This window comes from Poecilia mexicana, unplaced genomic scaffold, assembly GCF_051168715.1.
Source record: "Poecilia mexicana isolate PSO_F unplaced genomic scaffold, ASM5116871v1 scaffold_12, whole genome shotgun sequence".
Lineage (NCBI taxonomy): Eukaryota > Metazoa > Chordata > Actinopteri > Cyprinodontiformes > Poeciliidae > Poecilia > Poecilia mexicana.
In genome coordinates, this window is record NW_028263381.1 from 845028 (window position 1) to 868851 (window position 23824).

Sequence of the window (23824 nt, forward strand, 5' to 3'; positions counted from 1 at the left end):
TTAGTTTTACCCCGTAGGCCTGACTTTTCAACTGTGTACCTCTACTCAATAAAAAACACTTTTGAACTTAAATATATTCTGTTTTGTACCTCAATGCACCATTATATTCCTGTTCTATATTTAGTTCTTGCAGTGCTTTGTACAAGTATTCATAGAGCTTTTACCCATTTTGTCATGTTACAACCACAAATGTTATAATATTTTATCAGAATTATATGTGACAAACCGACTTAAAGGAACTGTGAAAGGCAGATGAAGAATAAAACAAGAAAAATGCTAGAAGTAAGATTTTTTATTTTTATATTTAGATACTTTTATCAGGTATTCGTGATTTTTGACTAAGGTGTTGAAAAGTCGCCTACTGCTTCCCCTTTACTTTGGAGTAACTGTTAGTCGAACTTATACACCCCGTCCACTAGGCGGAGTAAGAGTCATGTAGGGGTTTTCATGTTTTCTCCATTAGTATCGAAAAGACATGAAAAATCTACTTGTTCTTATATTAATTATAAGAAAATCATTTATATTTAATGGTGTATATCAAAGCTGGAACTTATTGTGTCTTTTTTGGCAAACGTATTTTAAAATGTCATTTATTACACATCATCCCAGGAAAGGATAATTCCATGATTAGAACATGAAAAGGTGGCTGACTGAAACTACCAGCTGCTTACTGATATTTGTTATATTAAAACACATTTAAATCTGGTCATTATTGTCTACAAAATATCTTCGTTCCCTTCAATCAACGGGACCTACAGTCTCCACCACTACCCAACATGTTTCTACTCGCATTATGACAACATTTCTGCTCTGGAATCTCGTACAGTAGTGAGTTTTGCAGCAGGGAAACGATGGGAGGATGACCACTTTCCCTCCTCTCTCCGGACAACAGGAAGGAGGAGAAAAGGAGGAGGAGCGCAGAGATCTGACGCAGTGTGCGCTGCTGTTGCTGCCTCTGCCTCACTTCCACTCCGCTCCCCGGAGGACCCACGGCGGCTCTGCAGCCATCACAAACACTCGGCTCCTCCCGGACTCTGGGAGCCTCAGGGCGGTTTCTGTGCACGAAGATGTTGACTGTGATGATCAGAGGGCAGGCGGAGCCCCGGGCCTCGGGCTCAGGGTTGAAGCTGGAGCTGTAATCGCGGTGGTCTGCTCTCATTGTGTGCTGAGTGGCGCAGGAGAAGAGGATGTCTCCGCGGCCGCAGGAACCCCTCCCATTCCTGCCACAACACTTGATTATTAGCCGACGCCGAGGGGCTGTTGTCCCCCTTCTGACCGAGGGCTTGTTCATCGGAGGAGCGCTGCTTTTTGAGGGACTTTGTCCACCATGCTGCCCGCTCAGGAATCATGAAAACTCTAAATGAAAACAACGAGGAGGAGGAGGAGAAGGAGGGATCTGGGTGCAACGCCATGGAGGAAACGGAGAACAATCTGAAAACGGCCAGGTTGTGGAGGGATGCCGCCCTCCGCTCCAGGAAGCTGCGGAGCAACCTCCGCCAGCTGACCCTCTGCTCCAAAAACAACCAGATCATCCTGCCTGACGATATATCCGACATAGAGGTGCTCAACCTGGGAAACAACTCCCTTCAGGAGCTGCCGGACGGACTGCAGTCCACCCTCAACAACCTGCGCATCCTCATCCTCCGCAGGAACAGGTTCTCCTCTGTGCCCAGGGTGGTGTTTGAGCTGGGGCAACTGGTAGAGCTTGACATGAGTCACAACTGTGTGAGAAGCCTGCCTGATGGTGTGGGGCAGCTGAGAGGACTGAAGAAGCTCTGCATCAGTCACAACAAACTCCAGAACCTTCCAGCTCAGATTGGAGCGCTTCAGACTCTGGAGGAACTTGACATCAGTTTTAACGACCTGCACGACTTCCCCAGGTCTTTCACCAGCCTTTGCAAGCTGCGAACTCTGGATGCAGATCACAACAAGCTGAACCGGTTCCCCGCTGAGATCTTGGCCCTGGGGGAGCTGGAGGAGCTTGACCTCTCTGGGAACAAGTTTCAGGCTTTGCCAGCTGACATTTTGAGGCTGAAGTCCACCAAGATCCTGTGGCTCAGCAGTCTGCACATGTCCTCCTTACCTGACACTTTCTGTCACCTGCACAACTTGGAGAGTGTGATGCTGGATGGAAACAACCTCACAGTGCTGCCTTCATCCTTTGCTCAGCTGCAAAGACTGAAAATGATAAATTTGTCCTCCAACGAGTTTAACGAATTTCCACAGGCTGTTTTAAGCATTACAGGATTAGAGGAACTGTACCTGAGCAGAAATAAACTGACTAATATTCCAGAGGGAATTGCTCAGCTGGTGAAGCTGGTAAATCTCTGGCTGGACAACAACAACATCACTCATCTACCTGATTCCATTGTGGAGCTGGAGAAGCTGGAGGAACTTGTTTTACAGGGTAACCAAATAGCCATTCTTCCAGATCATTTTGGCAAGCTGTCCAGGGTTAACATTTGGAAGGTGAAGGATAACCCTCTCATCCAGCCTCCATATGAGGTGTGCATGAAGGGAATCCCATACATTGCTGTCTACCAGAAGGAACTAGCACAGTCTCAGCTTGCTGTGAAGCCATGGCTAAAACTGGTTCTGATGGGGACAAAAAATGCTGGGAAGACCAAGCTGAGACAGAGCTTGGTACCAACTGAGCAGGACGTCAGAGGAACCCAGGGAAATAAAGGAATAGAAGTCACTAATTGGGTGGCAGACTCTGATCGCCATCTAATGTTCTTAGTGTACGACTTGTCAGGGAACCTAAACTATGACCTCATCAAACCCTTTTTTCTCTCCCCCGGTGCTCTCTATGTTCTCGTTGTCAATCTTAAAGCTTACTCGCCCAAGAACTTTTATGCCCACATCGGGTATTTCCTTCACCTGCTGTGCGCTAAAGTCCCTCATGCTGTTGTGTGTTTGGTGGGGACACATGCAGACCTGTGTGGAGAGATGGAGGTGGAGGAGAAAACTCTGGACATACACAGACAGATCGGCCTCCAGGAGAGGAGCGACATCCAATGTCTAAGAAGCCTGGTCCAGCAGGTAGACCTTGCTCTGGAGCAAGGCTATAAGGTCCGCACCTCCAGCCCACATGTTCTCTTTTATGGTGTCAGCGACAAGAACCTGAGGCGCAAGAAAGCCCAGTTGCAGTACATGCTTAACCAGCGATTGCAGATCCTGTCCCCAGTCCTGAATATTAGCTGCACAGAGACCCAGAAGAACATCCAGAGGCTGAGGGAGAAGCTCATGTCGGTTGCAGACCACAGGGAGATTTTCCCCAACCTTCACCGTGTGCTGCCAAAGTCCTGGCAGATGTTGGAGGAGTTGCATTTTAAATCCAAAGATCTGTGGCTGTCATGGTGGAGTTCAGCCCGTCTGGGCCTCCAGGCGGGACTCACAGAGGACCGACTGCAGAGCGCCTTGTCCTACCTGCATGAGAGTGGGAAGCTGCTCTACTTTGAGGACAGCATCACACTGAAGGAGTATGTTTTCCACAATCTTCCACGTTTTATTGCAATTCTTAATGTCTTCTTTCAGAGGGACAAGTCCACTCTATTGGACCGGCTGCTGTCTGAAGGGGAAAGGGGTGACAAGGGGAGAGTGAGTTTAGTTATTGAGGATGAGAAGGGAGAGAACCTCAGGGTCACTCATCTTCAGCAGCACCTGGAGGGCTTCCTCCATGATGGCCTCCTGCCCTCAAATGTCATCCGCCTGCTCCTCAGACCACACATTGAGACACAGCAGGACCTCCACCTCATTATGGAGCTCCTGGAGAAGATGGGTGTCTGCTACTGCATCAACAAACCTCGCACCAAGCCCTTGAATGGAGCCACAGTGTGGTACAAGTTTCCCAGCTATGTCAGTAGCGAGGAGGCTCAGTTAGAAGACTCAGTGGGAGGAAACTCTCTGAATCTTAGCCCCTTGTTCTCAGTGGAGCAGCTCTACATCCAGTACAGCTTCCCTTTCCTGTTTCCTCCTGGACTTTTTGCACGCTTCAGTGTGCAGATCAACAACCATGTGGTCCAGCGATCAGATGGCAGGCATCAGATATTTGCCTATCGGGGGAAGGTCCCAGTGGTGATCAGCCACCAGCCCTCTAAGGGGAAGCTGTTCATGGAGACTTTGTCCATTGCTAGCCACGCCTCACTGCCTAACATCTGGACTGCCTGGCAGGCTGTCACTCCACTGGTGGAGGAGCTGAACATGCTGCTGCAGGAGTGGCCTGGCCTGCACTATAATGTACATATTCTCTGTTCCAAGTGCCTCAAGAGAGGGTCGTCCAACCCGCATGCCTTCCCGGGTAAGTCCTGTTTGATGAGCTCATCCAGGTGAGCGTCTTTAATCCAGGCTTATTAACACAGCTCAGACATGTGAACCACACTGAACTGGGAGTGGTGCAGGAAATATTAAGTCTATTTAATAGAAAGCAACATTACAAAGTTGAACACCTCTGAAAGCTACCAGCAGAGCTAACAGTTAGTGTGTGACCTGAGCGGATACAATGGAAGATTATATTACTTCCTTATCTGGAGAATACTCTGGTTGCTACCTGGAGATCACCAACATGGTTCATTATTTTCTTTTTCCAGCAAGAAATTATTCTGCTGGTTTCAGAACATAAATTATCTGTTTAAGTTCAGACTGGAACCATCTGATCTACTAGCACTGAAGGTGATGCTTGAATCATGATGGATCCTTTTTCTTCTTCAGCTTGTTTTACTGCAAAATATAACAAAAATCATAATTCTATATTAATGCCAGGCTTGGTGTCATTATGTGTGGTTTTGGTTAGATTTCAGAGCTGTGTCCCCATTAACATCCAGGACACTTGATGTTCCATCCTTAGCAGTTTGCTGTTCCTGGACAGGTTGCTACTGGATGGGCACAAGCAGATGATGATGATGATGATGTGTCTGAGTGAAGAAGGCTGACCTGTGATATTAGACGGAGTTCTGTCTTTGTCCTTGTCTGCCTCTGCTGTGAGAGGAAGATTTGTGTTGACATGAGCTGAACCACTGCAGCTGTCAGTAATCAGATTCAGCCACACCCTGATTCTGAATGCAGCTCTATGGAAGATGGAGACAAATGCCTCCATCAGGGGGGGATGGAGGTGGAATAAAGCTGCAGCCGCTCCCCCTTTCCTCAGGGACAGAAATAATCCTCAGTGCTGGTCAGGCTGCAGCTGCACCATGACCTGCTTTTAATGCTGGGCTCTGGTTCTGCTGGCTGCAGACTGGATGGAGTGGAACTGGTCAGCTGCTGCTGTCATGTGATCTAATGTAATGCTGGATATTCTCAAGCTTTTAGGACTCTTGTTTTACAAGATTTCCAGTAATTAGATGATCAGTTTTAGCTCCCAATAACTTTACATACTTTGACACATTTTACAGAGGAGCTCTGACACACACTGTACATAAACCCAGTCATCTGTTATTGCAACAGGAGGCAGTATTGTGGTGACAGTTTCCATCTTGGCTTGAAATGTTGACATGCCATGTTTCCAAAGCTGATGAGCCTGGGATGCTTTCTGACATGAAGGCTTCTCTGTGGGCTGTTCACTGTCTGAACTTAAAGTACAGAATCTTTTTGATCATATTCAATGAGTGTTTGGATGTCAAACTGCAAACACACATTTTATTTTGAAGGTCTGTGATACATTTTTTTTAAAGTTTTGCAGTTTATACTCCTGGTGGCCAGAGGACAAAAATATTCTGAAGAAACTGGAAGTGGGAGGTCCTCCAGTCTCTGTTCCTGCAGATCTGCACTGAATTGTTTCCACTGAACATAGTTTTGTTTCAACCAATGATTCATTTTCCGCCTCAGTGGTCAGGGCTTGGGAACTGGCTTTCTGCAGTGTTCATGTCTGGCATAGTGTGAAATGTTGGCCAGTGTTAGGGTCTGAACCGAATAGCTTGAGTGTGACAGCAGAGTGATCACAGTGCTGATGTTTAACAAGTTGTTTTCTGCTGCAGTCATCCTGATAAAAGACAGAAATTCCTCCTGCAGGGCTCATTCTGCTCCTGCACACCAGCAAGCTTTTCACTTTGTCTTTGAGGCAGAACACATAGAAAAGATGTGGACTTTTATGGCACATTGTGTGCTGGCAGCTGTGGAGGTATTTCCTCCTGCTTATTATATTTAGAAAAAGCAGCTGGATTCTAGTTTTTGGGTAAAGTTCAGCTGTGCTCAGAGGAAACAGGCTGAAGGTCTGCTGGGAGGAAAGAGTCATGTGGACGAAGGCTGAAAGATTTACTGTTTCAGGATTGAAAGGGACATTTCAATTCTGGTCAGAGGAAAACAGCAAGGCACACTCCATAAAAATCAAAAGATTCAAAATGGAAGAAGTGATTATTGAAAGCCTGAAGTTCAAAGAGACACAGGAGTAGGTATAATAGGTATGGCGTGTAAGGAGATCTGCTTCATCTGGCCTTTTATGGACATGATCCTCGTGGCTGCAGTGTGTTGATGCAGTTTGGACCCACAGAGACTAAACACACTTTGTCCTCAGATGATCCGCTCCGTTTGAGAACAAAGGCCTGGGTTGATTGAGTGTGTTAGATTGTTAGCATCTTCTCCTTTTTCTTCGTCCTATGATTCATGTCACAGGTCTGAAGGCTCAAAGTCTTCTCTGTTCTCTTTTCCGGGTTTGTTGCGTTCATATTTAGTATAAATCTGCTGAATTGTTTTCACCTTGGTATGTTGTTTGGAACCTATCACAAGTTTCTCTTCTTTTTGAAATCATTTTTACTCACATGTGTAACTACAAACCTTAAGTTCATGTATTGAGGAAGTGACAAATATTATGTGTGTGTGTGTTTTTTTTAAATTATTATTTTATTTAATTCCAATATTTAAAACCTCAGGAACCTTGTGGATGATGGTCCACTCTTGGTCATTTTATTTCATTTGGCCAAAGTAGTTATACACTGTGCTGCTCACCCTGCAAAAATACTCAGACCTCTTCATCTTTTTCACTTTGTCACATCACAATGACAAACATCAGTGTATTTTTTATTTTGGGGTTTTATGTGACAGGTCCACACAGCACAGTGTTTATTCCTGAAATGGAGGAAAAAATATGCTTGATTTTCAAAATTTTTTACAAATAAAATTCTAAACAAAATGTGGCCTGCGATCGTGTTCAGACCTTCCATAAACCCCTAAATTAGGGATTAGTTTATGCCCATAAATAAACTAAGGACATAAACTAACACCGGGATGACCTGCAGACGCAGTTACCAGCTACATGTCATGTAGCTGGTAACTGAGATCCTAACATTTAGTTTATTTTTTGGTACAGTTAATACATTGAATGAAAATCACATCAAAGTCAGTTTTTGCAAAGTTGTAATCAAAGTTTGGATGTAATATTTGGTAGAATATTATAATCAAAGTGTCATGCACTAATAATGTCTCTGTCCTGTTGGATGGACAGTCACTGGTGATGCTGAAGCTCAAAGAAGGATGGGCCATTGTGACGGGGTTAACAGGAAGAAATTGACTCATTGTCATGGCAACATTCAGCAATTCTATCACAATGACATGTTTCCTGATGTCATGCTGCATTATTAATTAGTCTGGTTAGGGTTTTATTGTGAAAGTCAGCAGGATATGCCGTTTATGGCTGTGTCTTCTTCAGATTATTCAGAGGATCACAGTTTCTACATGGACTAGCTTCTTTTTCGATGGAGGACATAACATTACTGTATTGAGCCCAGGGGTCAGATACAGGTCAGACTGAGATCAGTGGCTAAGACTCTGGATTCTCTGGTCCTGTAAGTTCTTCTTCTCTTCATTAGCTGCTCATACAACTGACAGTCAGCCTTTAGCGGCGAGGCCTGGTGTACAGCCCATTGGTGGTGAACATCCTCACTAAGCTTCACAAGGAAGCAAGGAAGCAAAATTAGACAAACATAAAAATAGATGAAGCAGAGTTCATCCTGACCTGGAGGCTCAGACTCATCAGAGCTCCATTAGCTGACAGTGAAGGATTACTGTTGGAGCAGGCAGTAGGAGCTCTGGTCTATTTGAAGCACAGAGGCTTCCTCATGGCTACAGGGCTACCATGTGACTGGAAGAAAAACACACGAGTCATCACTAGTTCCAGATGATGAGCGCCTGTATCTGTGTTTGGGAGGTTGTTCAAGCTCTGTGGTTCTTGTCTTCAATAGTATAGAAATTCCTGATGCTCCTGACCTCATCGTTACGTTAGTTTGAGTTGAAGCGGTCTGTGTCAGTGAGCATCCGGAGCTAGCTGCTGCAGGACACCGTCATAAGACCAAAGCACCAGACTGAAGGCTTATCATCCAGTTTTTGAGAGAAATGATAAATCATGCAAATGAAAACTATTGAATTTATTTTAAATGATCAAACTATTAATTGATTTATTGTGTAGCGTGACAGGCCTAGTGTGTGTCTGTACATTTGTGGTCTAACGCAAAACCTTTTTTCACATCTTTGGTTAAAAACAATGTTTTTACCAAGTTCAAACATAATTTCAATCACACTTGAAGTATACATAAACGCATAGGAGACCACACACCCTTATTTTTTAAAAATGAAAATGAATCTGAAATTAAAAACTGTAAAAAGTAAACACACCCCATGCTTGATGTAGCACCTTTGGCAGTAAACCCTTACAGTGCATGATTTCTCCATGACTCTTATTTGCAGTAGTGCAGATTTGTGTCCCTGTACTGTGCTGTTTATTCCCTAGCACATTGTTTCATTCAGCTTGTGGTCTAGACTTTGACTGGACCATTGCAGTCCAGTCAAAGTCTAGACCACCCCCTGGCTCCTTTCTGTTGTGGAAAGGAACCAGAAATGGTGACCAAACGGTGATGTTTGGGGTCATTGTCCTGTTGATGATCCAGTTTGAACCAGTCTTCAGCGGTTACACAGATGGGTTTCATGTTTGACTCCAGAATACTTTGGTAAACAGGAGTTCATCATAAACTCATGTGGCTGTAAAACAAGCCGAAATAATTCCCCCTCCCACCACCGTGATTGACTGTTGGTGTGAGATGTTTGTACTTATACCTGTATATTCTGTGTTCTGGGATACATGCCCTTTGTCTAATCAACGTTGTTCTGGGATCCTTGTGGTACAGTCTAATGCAGCTCTGCACACCAAAGTTTCACCATCATATATTTTATATGGGGAACACATTTTCTCGACCTTCTGGGCAGCCTTTCCAAACAGACCAAACATGTTCAGGTCATTTCTGATGACCTGAACATGTGCTGTAGATACATAAATGCTCCAGATGAGCTAACAGCCAGAAGAACTGCTTTTCTGCAGGTGGTCACATGACAGATACGTTGTTGTTACTTCCCTTTTGAATTCGATTCAAAATTTGGTTCAAAAAGTAAATTCAAAATTCCCTTTTGAATTCGGTAAAAGCAGCAAGCGAGAGTATATATATATATATATATATATATATCACAACTTGAGATTGACGAGGTACAACACAAATGCTACGGCAAAAGGGAGGAGCCCAAAGGTAAGGTCAGGGGGGAGTTAACTACTCCCCACCCCGAGACTGGGTATGCAGCCCCAGTAATGAACGAACTATCAAAGCTGAACGAGACAGCAACTGACCTGAGAGAGAGAATCGTGGCCCGAATGAACACCAGGCAACCCCGACGCCAATTACAACGGCTGAGTGAAGTACCATCAGAAAGTCTCATTCAAGATGTGAATGCAGCATTGAGAACAATCCCTACCAACACCATAACAGAAACCAATGAGCTGATATACAACTCAGCATCAGTGATCCTTGAAATGCTTGGCTATAAGAGCAACCATGAGACCCAATATCCATCATGGAAAAGACGGTTAAGAGGCTAAGATCAAGATAACAAGGAGGGAAGTGAGCCAGCTGTCAGAGCTCCTAAGGGGTGGAATGAAAAGATCAGTACCCAAGAAGTACAGCCAGATGTCCATACCTGAAGCACTCGAAACTGCCAAACAAAGACTCCAAGCCTTGGCCAGCCGCCTAAAGAGATACACAAGAGAGAATGAAGCCAGGAGGATTAACCGGCTCTTCTCCACCCAACCAGCTAAAGTGTACTCTCAATGGCAGGGTACTAACAACAGAGCAGACCCACCAAGGCTGGAGACTGAACAATACTGGAAAGGCATATGGGAAAGGGAGGCGTCCCACAACAGCAATGCACAGTGGCTAACCTCTCTACGAGAGGACCACAGCAACCTCCCTGAACAAGCCCCAATAACCATCACTGTGGCAAATGTCCAAGAAAGAGTCTCAGGTATGAAAAACTGGACAGCACCAGGGCCTGACATGATCCATGCCTACTGGCTAAAGAAACTCACTGCCCTCCATGAGCGACTGGCAGCTCAACTGAACCAGCTGCTACAAAATGGGACTCACCCTGAATGGTTAACTGAAGGACGTACAATCCTGATCCAGAAGGACCCCTCAAAGGGTTCAGTCCCATCCAACTATCGGCCGATAACCTGTCTCTCTACAACATGGAAGCTCATGTCAGGCATCATAGCGGCTAAGATAAGCGGACACATGGATAAATACATGAGCACGGCACAGAAGGGCATCGGCATAAATAGTAGAGGAGCCAAACACCAACTCCTTGTAGACCACACAGTCGCCCGAGACTGCAAAACCCGACACACCAACCTGTGCACCGCTTGGATTGATTACAAGAAAGCCTATGACTCAATGCCACACACCTGGATCACTGAATGCTTAGAGATGTACAACATCAATAGGACTCTAAGAGCCTTCATTGCAAACTCGATGGGGCTGTGGAAAACCACCCTTGAAGCCAACTGCAAACCGCTTGCACAAGTGTCCATCAAATGTGGCATATACCAAGGAGATGCTCTGTCCCCACTGCTGTTCTGCATAGGTCTGAACCCCCTCAGCCAAATCATCAACAAGACTGGCTACGGATACCGACTTAAGAATGGGGCCACAATCAGTCACCTCCTCTACATGGATGACATCAAGCTGTACGCCAAGAGCGAGCGAGACATCGACTCACTGATCCACACCACCAGGATCTACAGCACTGACATTGGGATGTCATTCGGACTAGAGAAATGTGGCCGGATGGTTACAAAGAGAGGGAAGGTCGTCCACACAGAAGGGGTATCACTCCCAGAAGGAACAATAGCAGACATAGAGCACAGCTACAGGTACCTGGGAATACAGCAAGCAAATGGCAACATCGATGAGGTCACAAGGAAAGGAGCCACAGCCAAATACCTCCAACGAATAAGGCAAGTCCTGAGAAGCCAGCTCAATGGCAAGAACAAGATCCGTGCAATAAACAGCTATGCCTTGCCAGTAATCAGATACCCTGCCGGAATAATTAGCTGGCCAATGGAAGAGATGAAGGCTACGGATGTTAAGACTCGGAAGCTACTAACCATGCATGGAGGGTTCCACCCCAAATCCAGCACCCTGAGACTGTACACGAGCCGTAAGGAAGGAGGCAGAGGACTAGTGAGTGTGAGAGCCACTGTCCAGGATGAGACATCCAAGATCCATAAATACATCAAGGACAAAGCCTCAACGGACGATGTGCTCAACGAATGTCTCAGGCAATGGGGAACAGAGGACAAGGTGCTGGAGGAACCATCATGGGAGGACAAGCCCCTACATGGGATGTACCACCGACAAATAACTGAAGTGGCTGATATCAGGAAATCCTACCAATGGCTGGAGAAAGCTGGACTCAAGGACAGCACGGAGGCCCTCATCCTGGCCGCCCAGGAACAGGCCCTAAACACCAGAGCAATAGAAGCTCAGATCTACCACACCAGACAAGACCCAAGGTGTAGGTTGTGCAAGGAGGCCTCTGAGACAGTCCAGCACATAACAGCAGGGTGCAAGATGCTGGCAGGGAAAGCGTACATGGAACGACATAACCAAGTGGCGGGCATAGTGTACAGGAACATCTGTGCAGAATATGGACTGGAAGCCTCGAGGTCAAAATGGGGGACACCCCCAAAGGTGGTGGAGAATGACCGAGCTAAGATCCTGTGGGACTTCCAGATCCAGACAGACAAGATGGTAATGGCGAACCAACCGGACATTGTGGTGGTGGACAAAGAACAGAGGAAAGCCGTTGTGGTGGATGTAGCAATACCAAGTGACCACAACATCAGGAAGAAGGAGCATGAGAAACTGGAGAAATACCAGGGCCTCAGAGAGGAACTGGAGAAGGCCTGGAAGGTGAAGACCACAGTGGTGCCTGTGGTCATCGGGGCCCTCGGGGCAGTCACCCCCAAATTGGAGCAGTGGCTCAAACAGATCCCAGGAACAACATCAGACATCTCAGTCCAGAAATGTGCAGTTCTAGGCACAGCCAAGATACTGCGCAGAACCCTCAAGCTCCCAGGCCTCTGGTAGAGGACCCGAGCTCAGAGGATGAAAGAGACCACCCACGGAGGGTGAGAGGGGAATTTTTTTTTTTTTATATATATATATATATATATATATATATATATATATATATATATATTTTTTTTTTTTTTACCTTTGTTTTTAGATTTGATTTATTTTCAGGGGTGGAACTGAGTTAAGAGCAGGGTCTATAAATAATCACAATTTATCACATTTTATTTGAAAACTTTATGGCAACAAAATAAGAAACATTTTGTGTTCAAATTATTAAATATATGAGCTCAATAACAAAGATACTTATTGTTTTTATTCACATTTGTGGCAAAAGCTGTTCTTGCCATTCAGCTTTCCAGAGTTTCAGGAGCTATGATCATTTCTGGAACTTCTTTAGAAATGTGAATGAAATGAAATGCTGACATTAGCATTGGGATGTCTGAGCTGCTGCTACATGTTTAGCATGCTTTAGGCTAGCATAGCTTCACTGATAAGCTAACTTGTTTTAGCACAACTTGAACACAACATTTTTTCCTTCAAGTTTGATTTTTGAAGCAAAATGAAAATACTATTATTTTTCTGTTATATACATTTTTTTTTACATACAGTATATATATTTGTTAAAACTACCACTTTCTTTACAGTGCAATATGAAACAGATAATCAGTGAAAAAGTCAAGTGACTTCTCCTTATAGACCTGCTGCCACCTCACAGATACATCGCTCCATCAGAAACAACCAATCAGAGCCAGGAGGAGGGTCTTGGGGCTGTCAGTCAGCATCATGTATGAGCTGCTCACACCCTCCCTCTTGCTCTCTGCTATGCTATATTTTGATGAGGTGTGCTTGTGTTTTCCACAGTGAATGCTCAGGCTTGTTAGCTTGGCCACTAATGATGATGGATAAACTACTTTTCCTGGAATGATAAGCTGTTTCTCCATCATTAGCACATTGAGCAGCGTCTACACAAGGGTGATTGACAGTGCTAAGCCCCTCCATCTGATTCTGACCTGTTGTTTCTGACCTGAGTTAATTTCTCAGATGCCAATTGGTCAGGGAGAAGATGGAGAAGTTTGATCTTTTCATAGATTATCTATCGCATACAATACTGCCATGACATAGTGTGACATAGTTTTAACAAATAGATAAAAATATATTTTTCATAAAATTCGTATAACACAGCTTTAACCACTGACTGCAGAAAAGCAGTTTTGCTGTTTGCTGATGTTGCTTGTGCGTCAGGTTTACTGCTGTTCCAGAAACGCGCTAATACAAAGGTTATTTTACAAACTGGTTTAGATCATTTTTATTATGTCCTGCTTCATAAAACGTGACATCCTGTTCCCCATTTCTGTAACAATTTAAAATATGTAAATTATCTAAAATATCATAAAGATGTATATTTCTGAATACAATCATCATGTTAAATGGAAAAGTAAACAAGAAATCTTTAGTAGTGAAATGATTTAGATTCAGCTTGTAATATTTTTTCCTTGAACCTGATAGACAGAGACGCAGAAAAGACTTCAGTAGATCTGGTAAATGATTAACAAGTTGTTTGCTCTATGTACTTTTGGTGGTAAAATGTGTATGTGTGTGTGTGGGGGGTGGGGGGGGGGGGTTGGGGTTTACCCCAGAGGACACGTGTGGCTGCATCTGGTTGTCACAGGACTTTCATTCTTGCTGTAGATCTTTGTCCGACTCTTAATCCAGTTACAGGATCTGCTGGGATTATCCTGAGTTTCTGAGCAGCAGGGCACTCAGACGCAGTCAATCTTATTTAAATGACTCTGGAGCCACTGCCTTTGCATCAGAGGGCGGAGTGAAGCGGAGCAGAGGAGAGGAGGCTTATCCTCCCAGCCGTTACCCTCTCAGCCTGCAGCTGTTGCACGGCTTCAGCTGCAGGCTGCTCCGGCACTCATTTGTTTCACATGTATATTTGTGATGAACCTGAGCCAGGTAGCAGTTAGAACATGTTCAGGCTAAGGGCTCATGTTTCCGCCTCAAGCTTAAGTTTAGAAAACTGAAGCAACATGGATGACTTATTAAATCATTCCCATGCCAAAATCCTCCTGGGAACACATTTTACTAAAAAACATTAACAGTTTTATGGTTGTTTTCCTTTCTCTGTTTTAAGCATTAGAACAGAGACATTTAGTCACTTCCAAGAACTTCATTATTTATTTATTTATTTATTTATTTTTCCTTTAACATACTGCATGCAACCTGAGTAGAATGCTGTACTCCTGTTATTAGACGTTTACAGAAGATTTACTGTAGCACAACTGTTACATTTCAACACCAAACACATGTATTAACTGTTTTTCAGAGATTTTAGATGAAAAATAAATAAAAAAATATGCAAGTCTTGGTAAGCTCCACAGTACCATGTTTTTTCCAGATATTCCCATCAGCAGCAGCTTTCTATTGACAGTGACAGAATGAAGTGTTGAATGAAGCAGAGCTGCTGTTGGTCCTGATTGGCTCCCACATTCCAGCTGCTCAGTCCTCAGACTGCCACTGCCCTACAACTTGTTGAGGAGATTTTTCATTTTGAGGAAGCAGACCTTTTAGCTGTCAGCTTCAAAACCGCTTTTATTGAATTACAAAATATAGTATGTAGATGTGAAAGAAGTCAAAGTAGGCTTTTCCATTTTTAGTTCTTCATTTTATCTTCTGAATGTGTCAATAATGAGGAAGAGACTAAGACCAACTGAACTGGCTACATTGAAATAAAACATTTAACATGAGACAAGTGTAAGTATAAGAGGTGCTAATTATGAATAAATCCATGCAAATAAACCAAAGGCAGAAATCCCACAAACTGATCAGTGAATTTCATTCAGAGAGGCACAAAGTCATTTATTGGTGAGTCCAGATGGAAGCAGCTGGTTCTCCTCTGCTGGGGCTCAGATCAGCTGACAGGTTTCAGAGTAGTACATGGATTACCATGGATTCAGTGTCATTTGGGAGTTCCAAAAGTTGCGTCTAAAGTCAATTAAAGAGAAAATACTGGCCATACAGGACCTCGAGACCATCATAGACGTGAGATAAAGGTCAGGACAAGTCACTGAATTATAAGAGATACCAACACCAGCCTCAAGTACCAAACAGGAAGGATTACAAATCCAGTTCAGTTTATTTATATGGAATCAGTTCACAATAAATTATCTCAGATGTGCACACACTGGCACTGCAGGCTGCGTTCATGGTTCTGCTGTAACACTTTCTGTCTTTACAGGAACTTTCTATTGACTTCCATTCATTTTTGTAGCCTGACCCTAAACCTAACCTCAGCTTAATTCATACCTTAGTCCATAACCTAACCCATAACCCAAAACAGCAGCCCTTCTCCTGGTAAGGAGCATGATGTCATCACCTATGTGGGTCCATCTGTTTGTCCTTCGGAACCAGAACATCTTGTAATCTGTTAGATGAAATGGAGAGTGATAGCATGACTCAGGCAGATCAGTTGTTTCATCTGAAGTGCCAGTAAGTGTTTTCTTGCTTTGGTTGTGAATCTTCATGCTGGCCTTGAGGTTGTTGCCATGGTAACTCGCAGATGCTGAAGTGGAGTGAGGCAAGATGTTTTGTCTGAAGCTAAAACAGATTAGATTATTTCCTCTTGACTAATTCTAAAGGGTTGTAGCAACACCATCTGGACCAAAAACTGAAAGACAAACCTTCCAATAGATTTAGTCATTTTAAGCGGTTCAATCTGGAAAACAGTAATTTATTTTCAAATCAATTTAATGCCATTGTATGCTAAATGTTATACAGTCTGATAACTCATTAATACACAAAAAGAAGCACAATATAACAGCAGACAGCTGTGTAGCTCCAGTGTATTTTCTGTCCTGTTAATGAAGAGACCATAGACTCTAAAAGTCATAACTGACGTTCCAGCTTTTTCCAGCTGCTCTGGCTTCCACCCATAGTGAGGAAGAGGTGCATGTCATGTTAATTAGAGAGCACTGTTAGCTCTGTATAGGGAATTGCAGACTGGTGTGGTAAGTGACTGGATGGATGGTGCGTCGCTGCATTGTATCAGCTCTGGGATTTTTGATGAGCTGGAATGTTTCTTTGTGTGTGAATGGAGCCATGTTTTCTCTTAGTTGAACTGCAAGTCATCTGCAGTTCCTTCTTTTAAAAAAAACCCCAAAGTGTGTGAGCAGCAGTCTGAGGGGAGAACATGCTGTGGTTTCTCTGTATGCCGGAAACGCTCCTCACAGGACGGGTGTGTCAGAGAGGGAGGGGACGGGTGACAGTCTCTGCTGGGAAACCTGAGGATGGTTATTGTTTGAGAATATGCAACAGGTCTGAACAGATCCCTTTACTCCCTCTGAGTCACTGAAGGAGGAACTTCTGAGTGGACTAAGACTTTCTGGTTTCATTACTTCAGCCATGCTAATCAGCTAGAATCCTAGCACTTCTTCCATCCTGTGTGTTGTTTGAGAACATTCCCCAGTATTCCATGTTCCTCATGTTTGTCATAGCGATGTGCTAAAACATGTCTGTTCCAGTTTGGAACTCCGGGATCAGATGTGAGCTCTGTACTGGTCCGAGCACTTCGTTTGTTGGCGGATGTACCAACTTCTGAGTAAATGGATAATATCACATCCCACTAAAATCTTCATTTGGATGTTTTATTTAGGAAATGAATCTGCAGACGAAACATGACTTTAGAGCTCAGTGTGGGTTCGAACAGATTAAGATCAGCACCATGGCGATTGGGTTCCTCAGTCCAAGAAAGAATTCATGGCATCTTCTTCAATGACAAAGCTCCGTCCTGCAGAGTTAAGTTAGAACCTGATTAAAACAGATTTCAGCATCTGTTAACGCTGAAGTAAGTTGATGCCTTAAACCAGGGGTGTCAAACTCAATTTCACCGAGGGCCACTTCAGCATATTGGCCACCCTCAAAGGGCCACATTGACGGTACAAATCAGGAGTGCCCAGCTGCAGTCCTTCAGACTGCAACTTTTAGATGCATCCCTGCTAAAACACCCCAGGCAAAAGGTTGACTTCCCTCATTAGCAGCAACTCAGTTCTGTAGAGCCTTATAATGAGTAAATGATCCAGGTGTGTTAGAGAAGGAACGCATCTTGCAGATGGTAGCTCTGGAAAACTAGACTTGGGCACCCCTAGCATAAAATGTATGAAAATACAATGTTAAAAATAAATTGAACACCTCATATTGTTAAATAACTCTTTGGAGCTTCTGGTTAGGAAGCGCATTCGAAACCTTTGTTTGAAATGGCGCGTTAAATTCAAGTCTCCATTACAGACCAGAGAAAACTAAAGAGAATGCAACGTTGTGTTAATCCATTTGAGGAGCCGGCAGTTTATCTTGAGGAAATAAATGACGATGCAAAAGTTAATTAGATTGTAACATGCGAGGTGCGCTGCTCAACCACTGCGGAGGCAGTTGCGTTACGCCACTGCGAAGAATTAAAAACCGCTGGGAGAAACTCATCCAGCGGATTTAACAAATGGAGCCTTCTGGGTTCACGTTACCCAGGAGAGCGGCGCTCTGGAGGAGCTGCAGACGTGACATCTGTCCGTTTCGGAGAAGCGAAAAAAAAAAAAAATCCTTAAAGCGCACACCGGACCCCGCAGGGTAAAACAGTCAGAGTTCAGTTGATCTGTTTGGATCAGACAGATCCAACTGACTGATTAATTAGCGCAGATTTTTCTGCAGATTTGAACTAGGAGGAAGTGCGTTCAGACCCCAGCGGGTGAAGTGATGCTAATTTAAGTGAAGTCGCTTAATTTAATTTATTAAAAGTTATTGGGGCTTCAGTCAGAGGTTTTTTTGTCACTACGGAGAAAAATGTAGATGCATTTATCTGCTTAATTTGTGATGGGATCTGGATTCACGGTGAATATTCACTAAACCGTATAAAATGCGGCTAAATAGCGATGTTAATATGATTATAATTTCACGGATAAAAATAGTACAGGGCCATTTTTTTTTTTTTTTTTTTTTATGTTGTCGGTCAAGATAACGGATAACAAAAAAAGTCTACCGCGACCTGCCGCCCTGACACCAACTCACACATCTTCATTCACAGTCTTACTTGTAGATCGATTTTTCTTTTCTTGGACGTTTTGATGTTAGCTTGTCGAAGTCTCAGTTTTATTCGCTGGTAAAATCAATAAGCAGCTTAAGGTGACTCTGCTGCTCTCTAGTGGCGAGAAGCCGTAATGTTGGCTGGTAACAATCGGAATGCATTATGGGAGATGTAGTTTGTCGTCAATTCGTGCTCAAAACCTATTTTAAGTCAATCATGGACCTATAAAACGCTGGGGGGGCCACATAAAATGACATGGCGGGCCACATGTGGCCCGCGGGCCTTGAGTTTGACACATGTGCCTTAAAGGATTCATGCCAACAAGCCAACACGAGCTCCAACAAAGTTAATTTGATTAATTTGTGAGGTAAAAAAACAACCATAAATACCATTTATCACATTTTCCTTCATTTCATCAATTAACTCTTTCTTCAGAGTTAATTGATGAAAGGAGGTTTGTTTCATATCTTGGCTGGTGAGTAATGTGTCGGCAGAGAGACGATCCTGTTACGTCACCCTGCAGTAATCCTGCTCTTTCCTCACATGAGTCAGGCTGCAGCTCACTCAGTCAGGTGTGTGTGAACCTTAGTACACACAGGTTTGTTCATGAATGAGTTAGGAAACCTGGAGAGCTGCTCACCCACTCCGGTCACCGAGACAAAGACAAACTGGTTCAACTCATAATTTGCTGATTATCAGTTGTATTTTATCCAGTTTGGAGCAAATTTAGTTCAAATCAATTGAGTTCATTCCAATAATATTCAGTCATTCATGGCTGTAAACTAGCCACTGGCCTGCCTCAGTCTGAGAAGGGTTGTAAAGGAATTTCAAAGCTTTGGTCTGCAAAGAGCCACAATGTGAAGTGGAGGTGGTTGAGGAATATAAATACCTCAGTGTTCATAAGGACAGCAGTCTTGACTGGAGAAAAATCAGTGAAGCATCTATAAGAAGGGACAGAGCAGACTGGACTTCAAGGTTTGCAACAAGATGCTCCAGATCTTCTATCAGTCTGTTGAGAGCGTCATCTCTTCTGCTGTTATCTGTTAGGGCAGCAGCAACAGAGCAAAACCTCAAGAAACCTTCTGGTTAAATAAATACTCAATAAATACAAATAAAATGTAAATAGTTTTTAAACTTATTAAATTAAATCCTTTTTAAAGATAGTAATCGGCTGGAAACCTTCAATAAGCCGACTGATTAAACCTATAATCAGTTTTTGTATTTACTCAGGATGGTGTTGTCTGATCCTGAGGAAGCATGGGGTGACAGTGGAGAGGAAGCACTCTTTAACAGGTGGAGCCCATCAGAGGATCAGAGCCAGGCTCAGGGTGAAAGGTCATCCGGGGGCTTGGAGGAAAGGAAGAGATGGAGTAAAAACACAGAAGAAGTCAGTTGTGGTCGTGGAGTACAGATGTCTGCCCTAAGCATCCAGGATGCAGTTGGATCAGAACACTTTACTACTTCACTGCTCTCTGCCGTTGCTGAAAAGCCCAACTTGGATTTAACATGAGGCTCTTTGTGGCTGCTTGTTTTCACAGCTAAACAGCAGAGTGACTGAAGCCAAGATGGCGGCTGCTGCTGCTCACCACAAGCAGCCACCAATTTGTCAGAACACAAACGTTAACAGATCCTCAGGCCACCACTGCTCTCTGCTCTGCTATTTTAGGACTGAAGGTTTTAATCTGCTCTGTCATTTGGATCTAACCTGTTGCAGAACCTCCATGGTTCTGCTGCTATGATTCAGAACAGAACCTTTGCCCTCAGCCAGGACTCTGAACTCATTATGAGCTCTTTCATTTTACTGTGCAGATAATGTAAGAGCATGATTAAACTAAAAGTATGAGCAACAGAGAAGCTCAGTAGATTCTGAGGCCATTCAGTCATTTAGTCATTATAAGCAGGATTCTGCCTCATTTCATTTCTATTTAGGTTTCCACTGACCATGACTTAAATCAGGTCAGACCAGCCTCAGATGAGCAGTGCTCATCAACTAGTCAAATAAAAGTTAAAAGATAAGTCCAGATGAGCCCAAGTAGGGTTGCACCGATTGAAGTTTTCCAGCCAATTACCGATCTTTAAAAAGCCTGACCTGCCAAATATTTTTGTCTGAAATGTTGCTAAATACCAAAAAAGTCACTGAGTTAACACTGACTGACAGTGACTGTTGTTAACTGCAAACCTGCAGACATGACCTGGTGGGCTGGTCTGTCAGTCAAACCTCTCTCTGCAGAGCAAAGAAGACAGAGGTTGATTTGTAGGCTTTGCCAAGGTAGATAAGATTGGAGAATAAGATCAGCTTCACATGTATCGGCCAATTACTGATCTACCAAAATCAAAGAAATTGGTGCCGATAAATCAGCTGGACGATCGATTGGTGCACCTCTAAGCCCAAGGTGTACACAGTAGCCATGTCTTGTTAATGAAATGTATTTATGAACTCATCTACATTATCATCACTGTGACTGCCTCTGAAAAGCAAAGTCTGCCCATGCTGTTATTGTTGGTTCCCATCAATTTGGAAAGGGTTAAAATTTCAAACAGATTGGATGAATTCAAGCAATCTGAAGTCCATAATTTGACCTTGAAAGAAAATATTTCAAAACAAGCAACATGTAACATAGTTTCCACTCCCCAGAGGTCTGGACAGCTCAGCTGGATTCCCTCTTTTCTCCATACCTGTCTGTGCCGTTACTCTCTGCTGCTCTGCAGCTGCAGTGATGCCTTGCTGTGGTCTTACCTGCTCAGATCCACCTGCAACACTGAGTGCAGCTGCTCCAGCCACCATGCATGTATCTGCTTTAATGATTTCTCTCCAGACAGGACAGAACAGCAGTGTTGGCATAATAACAGGGCTGAGGGCCAGCCCTGGAGCTGCAGGCCGAACGGTTTTCCTCATGAAAAGGACCTTAAATCATCACCCTATAAATATCCATAGAAAAGCAAATAACTGTCACTCATCTGCAAAATCTGGTCTGTAAAACAATGTTGGAATATATACCACTGACAGAAGAGTTTATGCCCAGAAGTTTCTCCTATAGAGCTGGTTAACAGAAGCTCTGTGATTCCCCTGAAAAATGCAACTCTGCTAGCTGTGTGTGTGTGTGGGGGGTGGGGGGGGGGGGTGGGGGGGGGGGGGGGGGTGCGTGTGCGTGCGCGCGTGCGTGTGTGTGTGTGCGTGTGTGTGTGAGAGAGCGAGAGAGACCAGCCATTAACAGCTGGTCTATAATGACATGTGTTCCCAGTCCAGCTGACAGTGATCCACAGTGTGTCATCCTGACTCTGTGTGTTTATCTGAAGCAGACTCTCTATAGCCACATTAGCCTTAAGCATGAAGCTTAAGGCTAATGTGGCTTATTGACTTTTAGATAAATATGTTTTTGTCCCTGAAATGTGACAGAAACAGATTGGATGAATCAGGACTGCACTGTGTCGTCCTGGGTTCAGATCCTAGTCTAGAGCCTTTCTGCAGGCTGTTTGCATGTTTACTTGGTGGGATCTCTCCTGGTACTCCAGCTTCCTTCCACAGACCAAAAAGATGCAGGTTAGCCTAACTGGTCTCCACATTCCCCTCAGAGCAGCATGGTGCATCTGACCCCCTGCAGCTCTGTAGATAGAAACATGGATAGAAATGATTTGATGGATGGATGGAAGAGTGACTTTCAGTTTGCTTTGAGAATAATTATTTCAGAGGAATAATTGTGTAACAAATAAAATAAAAGTGAGTTAGTGGAGGGCTAGTAGAGGAGCGATGAGCCTCACTGCTGCATGCTGAGGAACAATCTGTCCAACCCATGAACAGAACTTCCTCCATTCTAACTGAATTAGACTTCAGCTTGGTTTCTGTAAGCAGCATCTGCAGTTGTGTTTCTGGCTTTCTGGGCCAAACATTCCTGAAGATGATGCTGAGTTCATCAGAAGGCGCTGAACCGCCAGTGTTGGCCGGTTCTCTGAGCCCATCCTCCCCACTCATTCCGCTCCATTTCACACATCCTGCGTTCATCCAGTGCAGCTAGCGAAGGCTTACAGAGCTCCTTAGAGCTGCTATAGTTTCTGTTGGAGCCCAAAGCTGTCACTACTGACAGCTCAGGTTGTTGTTCATTTTGTCAAAAAGGATCAAAAGAGATAAAAAGCGACAGGGACAGATGAGATCATCAGCCTGGCATCTTCTGCAGGACTCAGTTTCCTTAGTTCCACATTTTTCTATCAGATGTTTTCCAACATATTCTCTTATGTTTGGATGAGGAGAACTTTTCTAAAATAAGGTGCATCACTTCCTGAGACAGAGGTGCACTATAGAGTTTCCAATACTTTTTCAACCTTCAGCATTTTGTGTGCGTGTGTGTGTTTGGTTGATCCACCCTTTTAACACAGTGCTGTGTTAATCCTAAGTCTGAGCTGGTGGCCTCTGCCAGCCTCCCAGCAGCTGCTGTGAATCTGTTCATTCTCTGCACACAGCGATCTCATTATGAGTGGCAGTCGTGCCGCCCAGCTTGCAGACGTGTGCAGCCTTGCAACCTGAACTGATGGCTATTTGCAGTCGCTGTGGGAGGTGGTGCTGCTCTGGTTTCTGCTGGAAAGGCCACATCACACCTGAAGCTTAGGAGGGTTCTGATGGTTGAGCTCCATGTTGGGCCTGAATCCTTAAGTCTGCTCTGTGGAGTCGGGCTGGGTTTTCTAAAATCATTATCAAAATAAATTGTCATCTGTTGAACTCTGACCCCTGCCTAAAATGAAGTTCGTTTCTGTGTTGACTCAAACTGCTGCAAAAAACTCAGTGTTCTCCATGATGTAAGAGAAAATGTGGCCAGTGGTTGTTCTGTTTGTCCTCTTTGCTTTCTGCCAACGATGTTGCAGTTTCCATCCAGGAGGTTTCCACCATTTGACAGTTATTGTTATAGTAGTTATTTAATGAAGTCATACAAATGTACATAATTCTTCACTGCCTTAGATAAACATTCCTCAGAAGTATCTAAGTTCCCTGCAGACACAAAAACCGGATAGTGGAAGTGAACTAGTTGAAGTGAAATATGAACTTTGCTGATTGAGCAGAATGATACTCTCATCCTGCAGAGTCCCTCCATGAGACATTAGAGAATAATCGAAATCATTCCATTAGCTTAATTTATAAATACATGAAACTGCTTTTAAGAATCAATGTTCCTACTGTTGATACACTAATTCGTAACTTCTGCAGTTCATTCTGACTGCAGATTTTGCATTATGGGCCGGAACCTGACAGATATTGACCTAATATTGTCTTATTGGTGCTGCATCTCTTTCTCCACCTGCTATTTACAAGCAACAACTTGTCAGTGGCATAGATCTGTGGAGTTTCCTCACCGTGGGTCCAGCTTACTGGAAAAAA

At 43.9% G+C, this 23824-nt stretch overlaps 1 protein-coding gene across 1 annotated transcript in view; it reads left to right on the top strand.

The window, feature by feature from the left end:
• The first annotated feature begins 864 nt into the window (after window positions 1-864).
• The window catches only part of mfhas1 (multifunctional ROCO family signaling regulator 1), a 31460-nt gene continuing 8500 nt past the window's right edge, over window positions 865-23824 (top strand). Inside the window, exon 1 of the mRNA XM_014970187.2 lies at window positions 865-4300. Coding sequence (XP_014825673.2) covers window positions 1348-4300 — 2953 coding nt within the window. The 5' untranslated portion in view covers window positions 865-1347. The remainder of the gene's footprint in view (window positions 4301-23824) is intronic.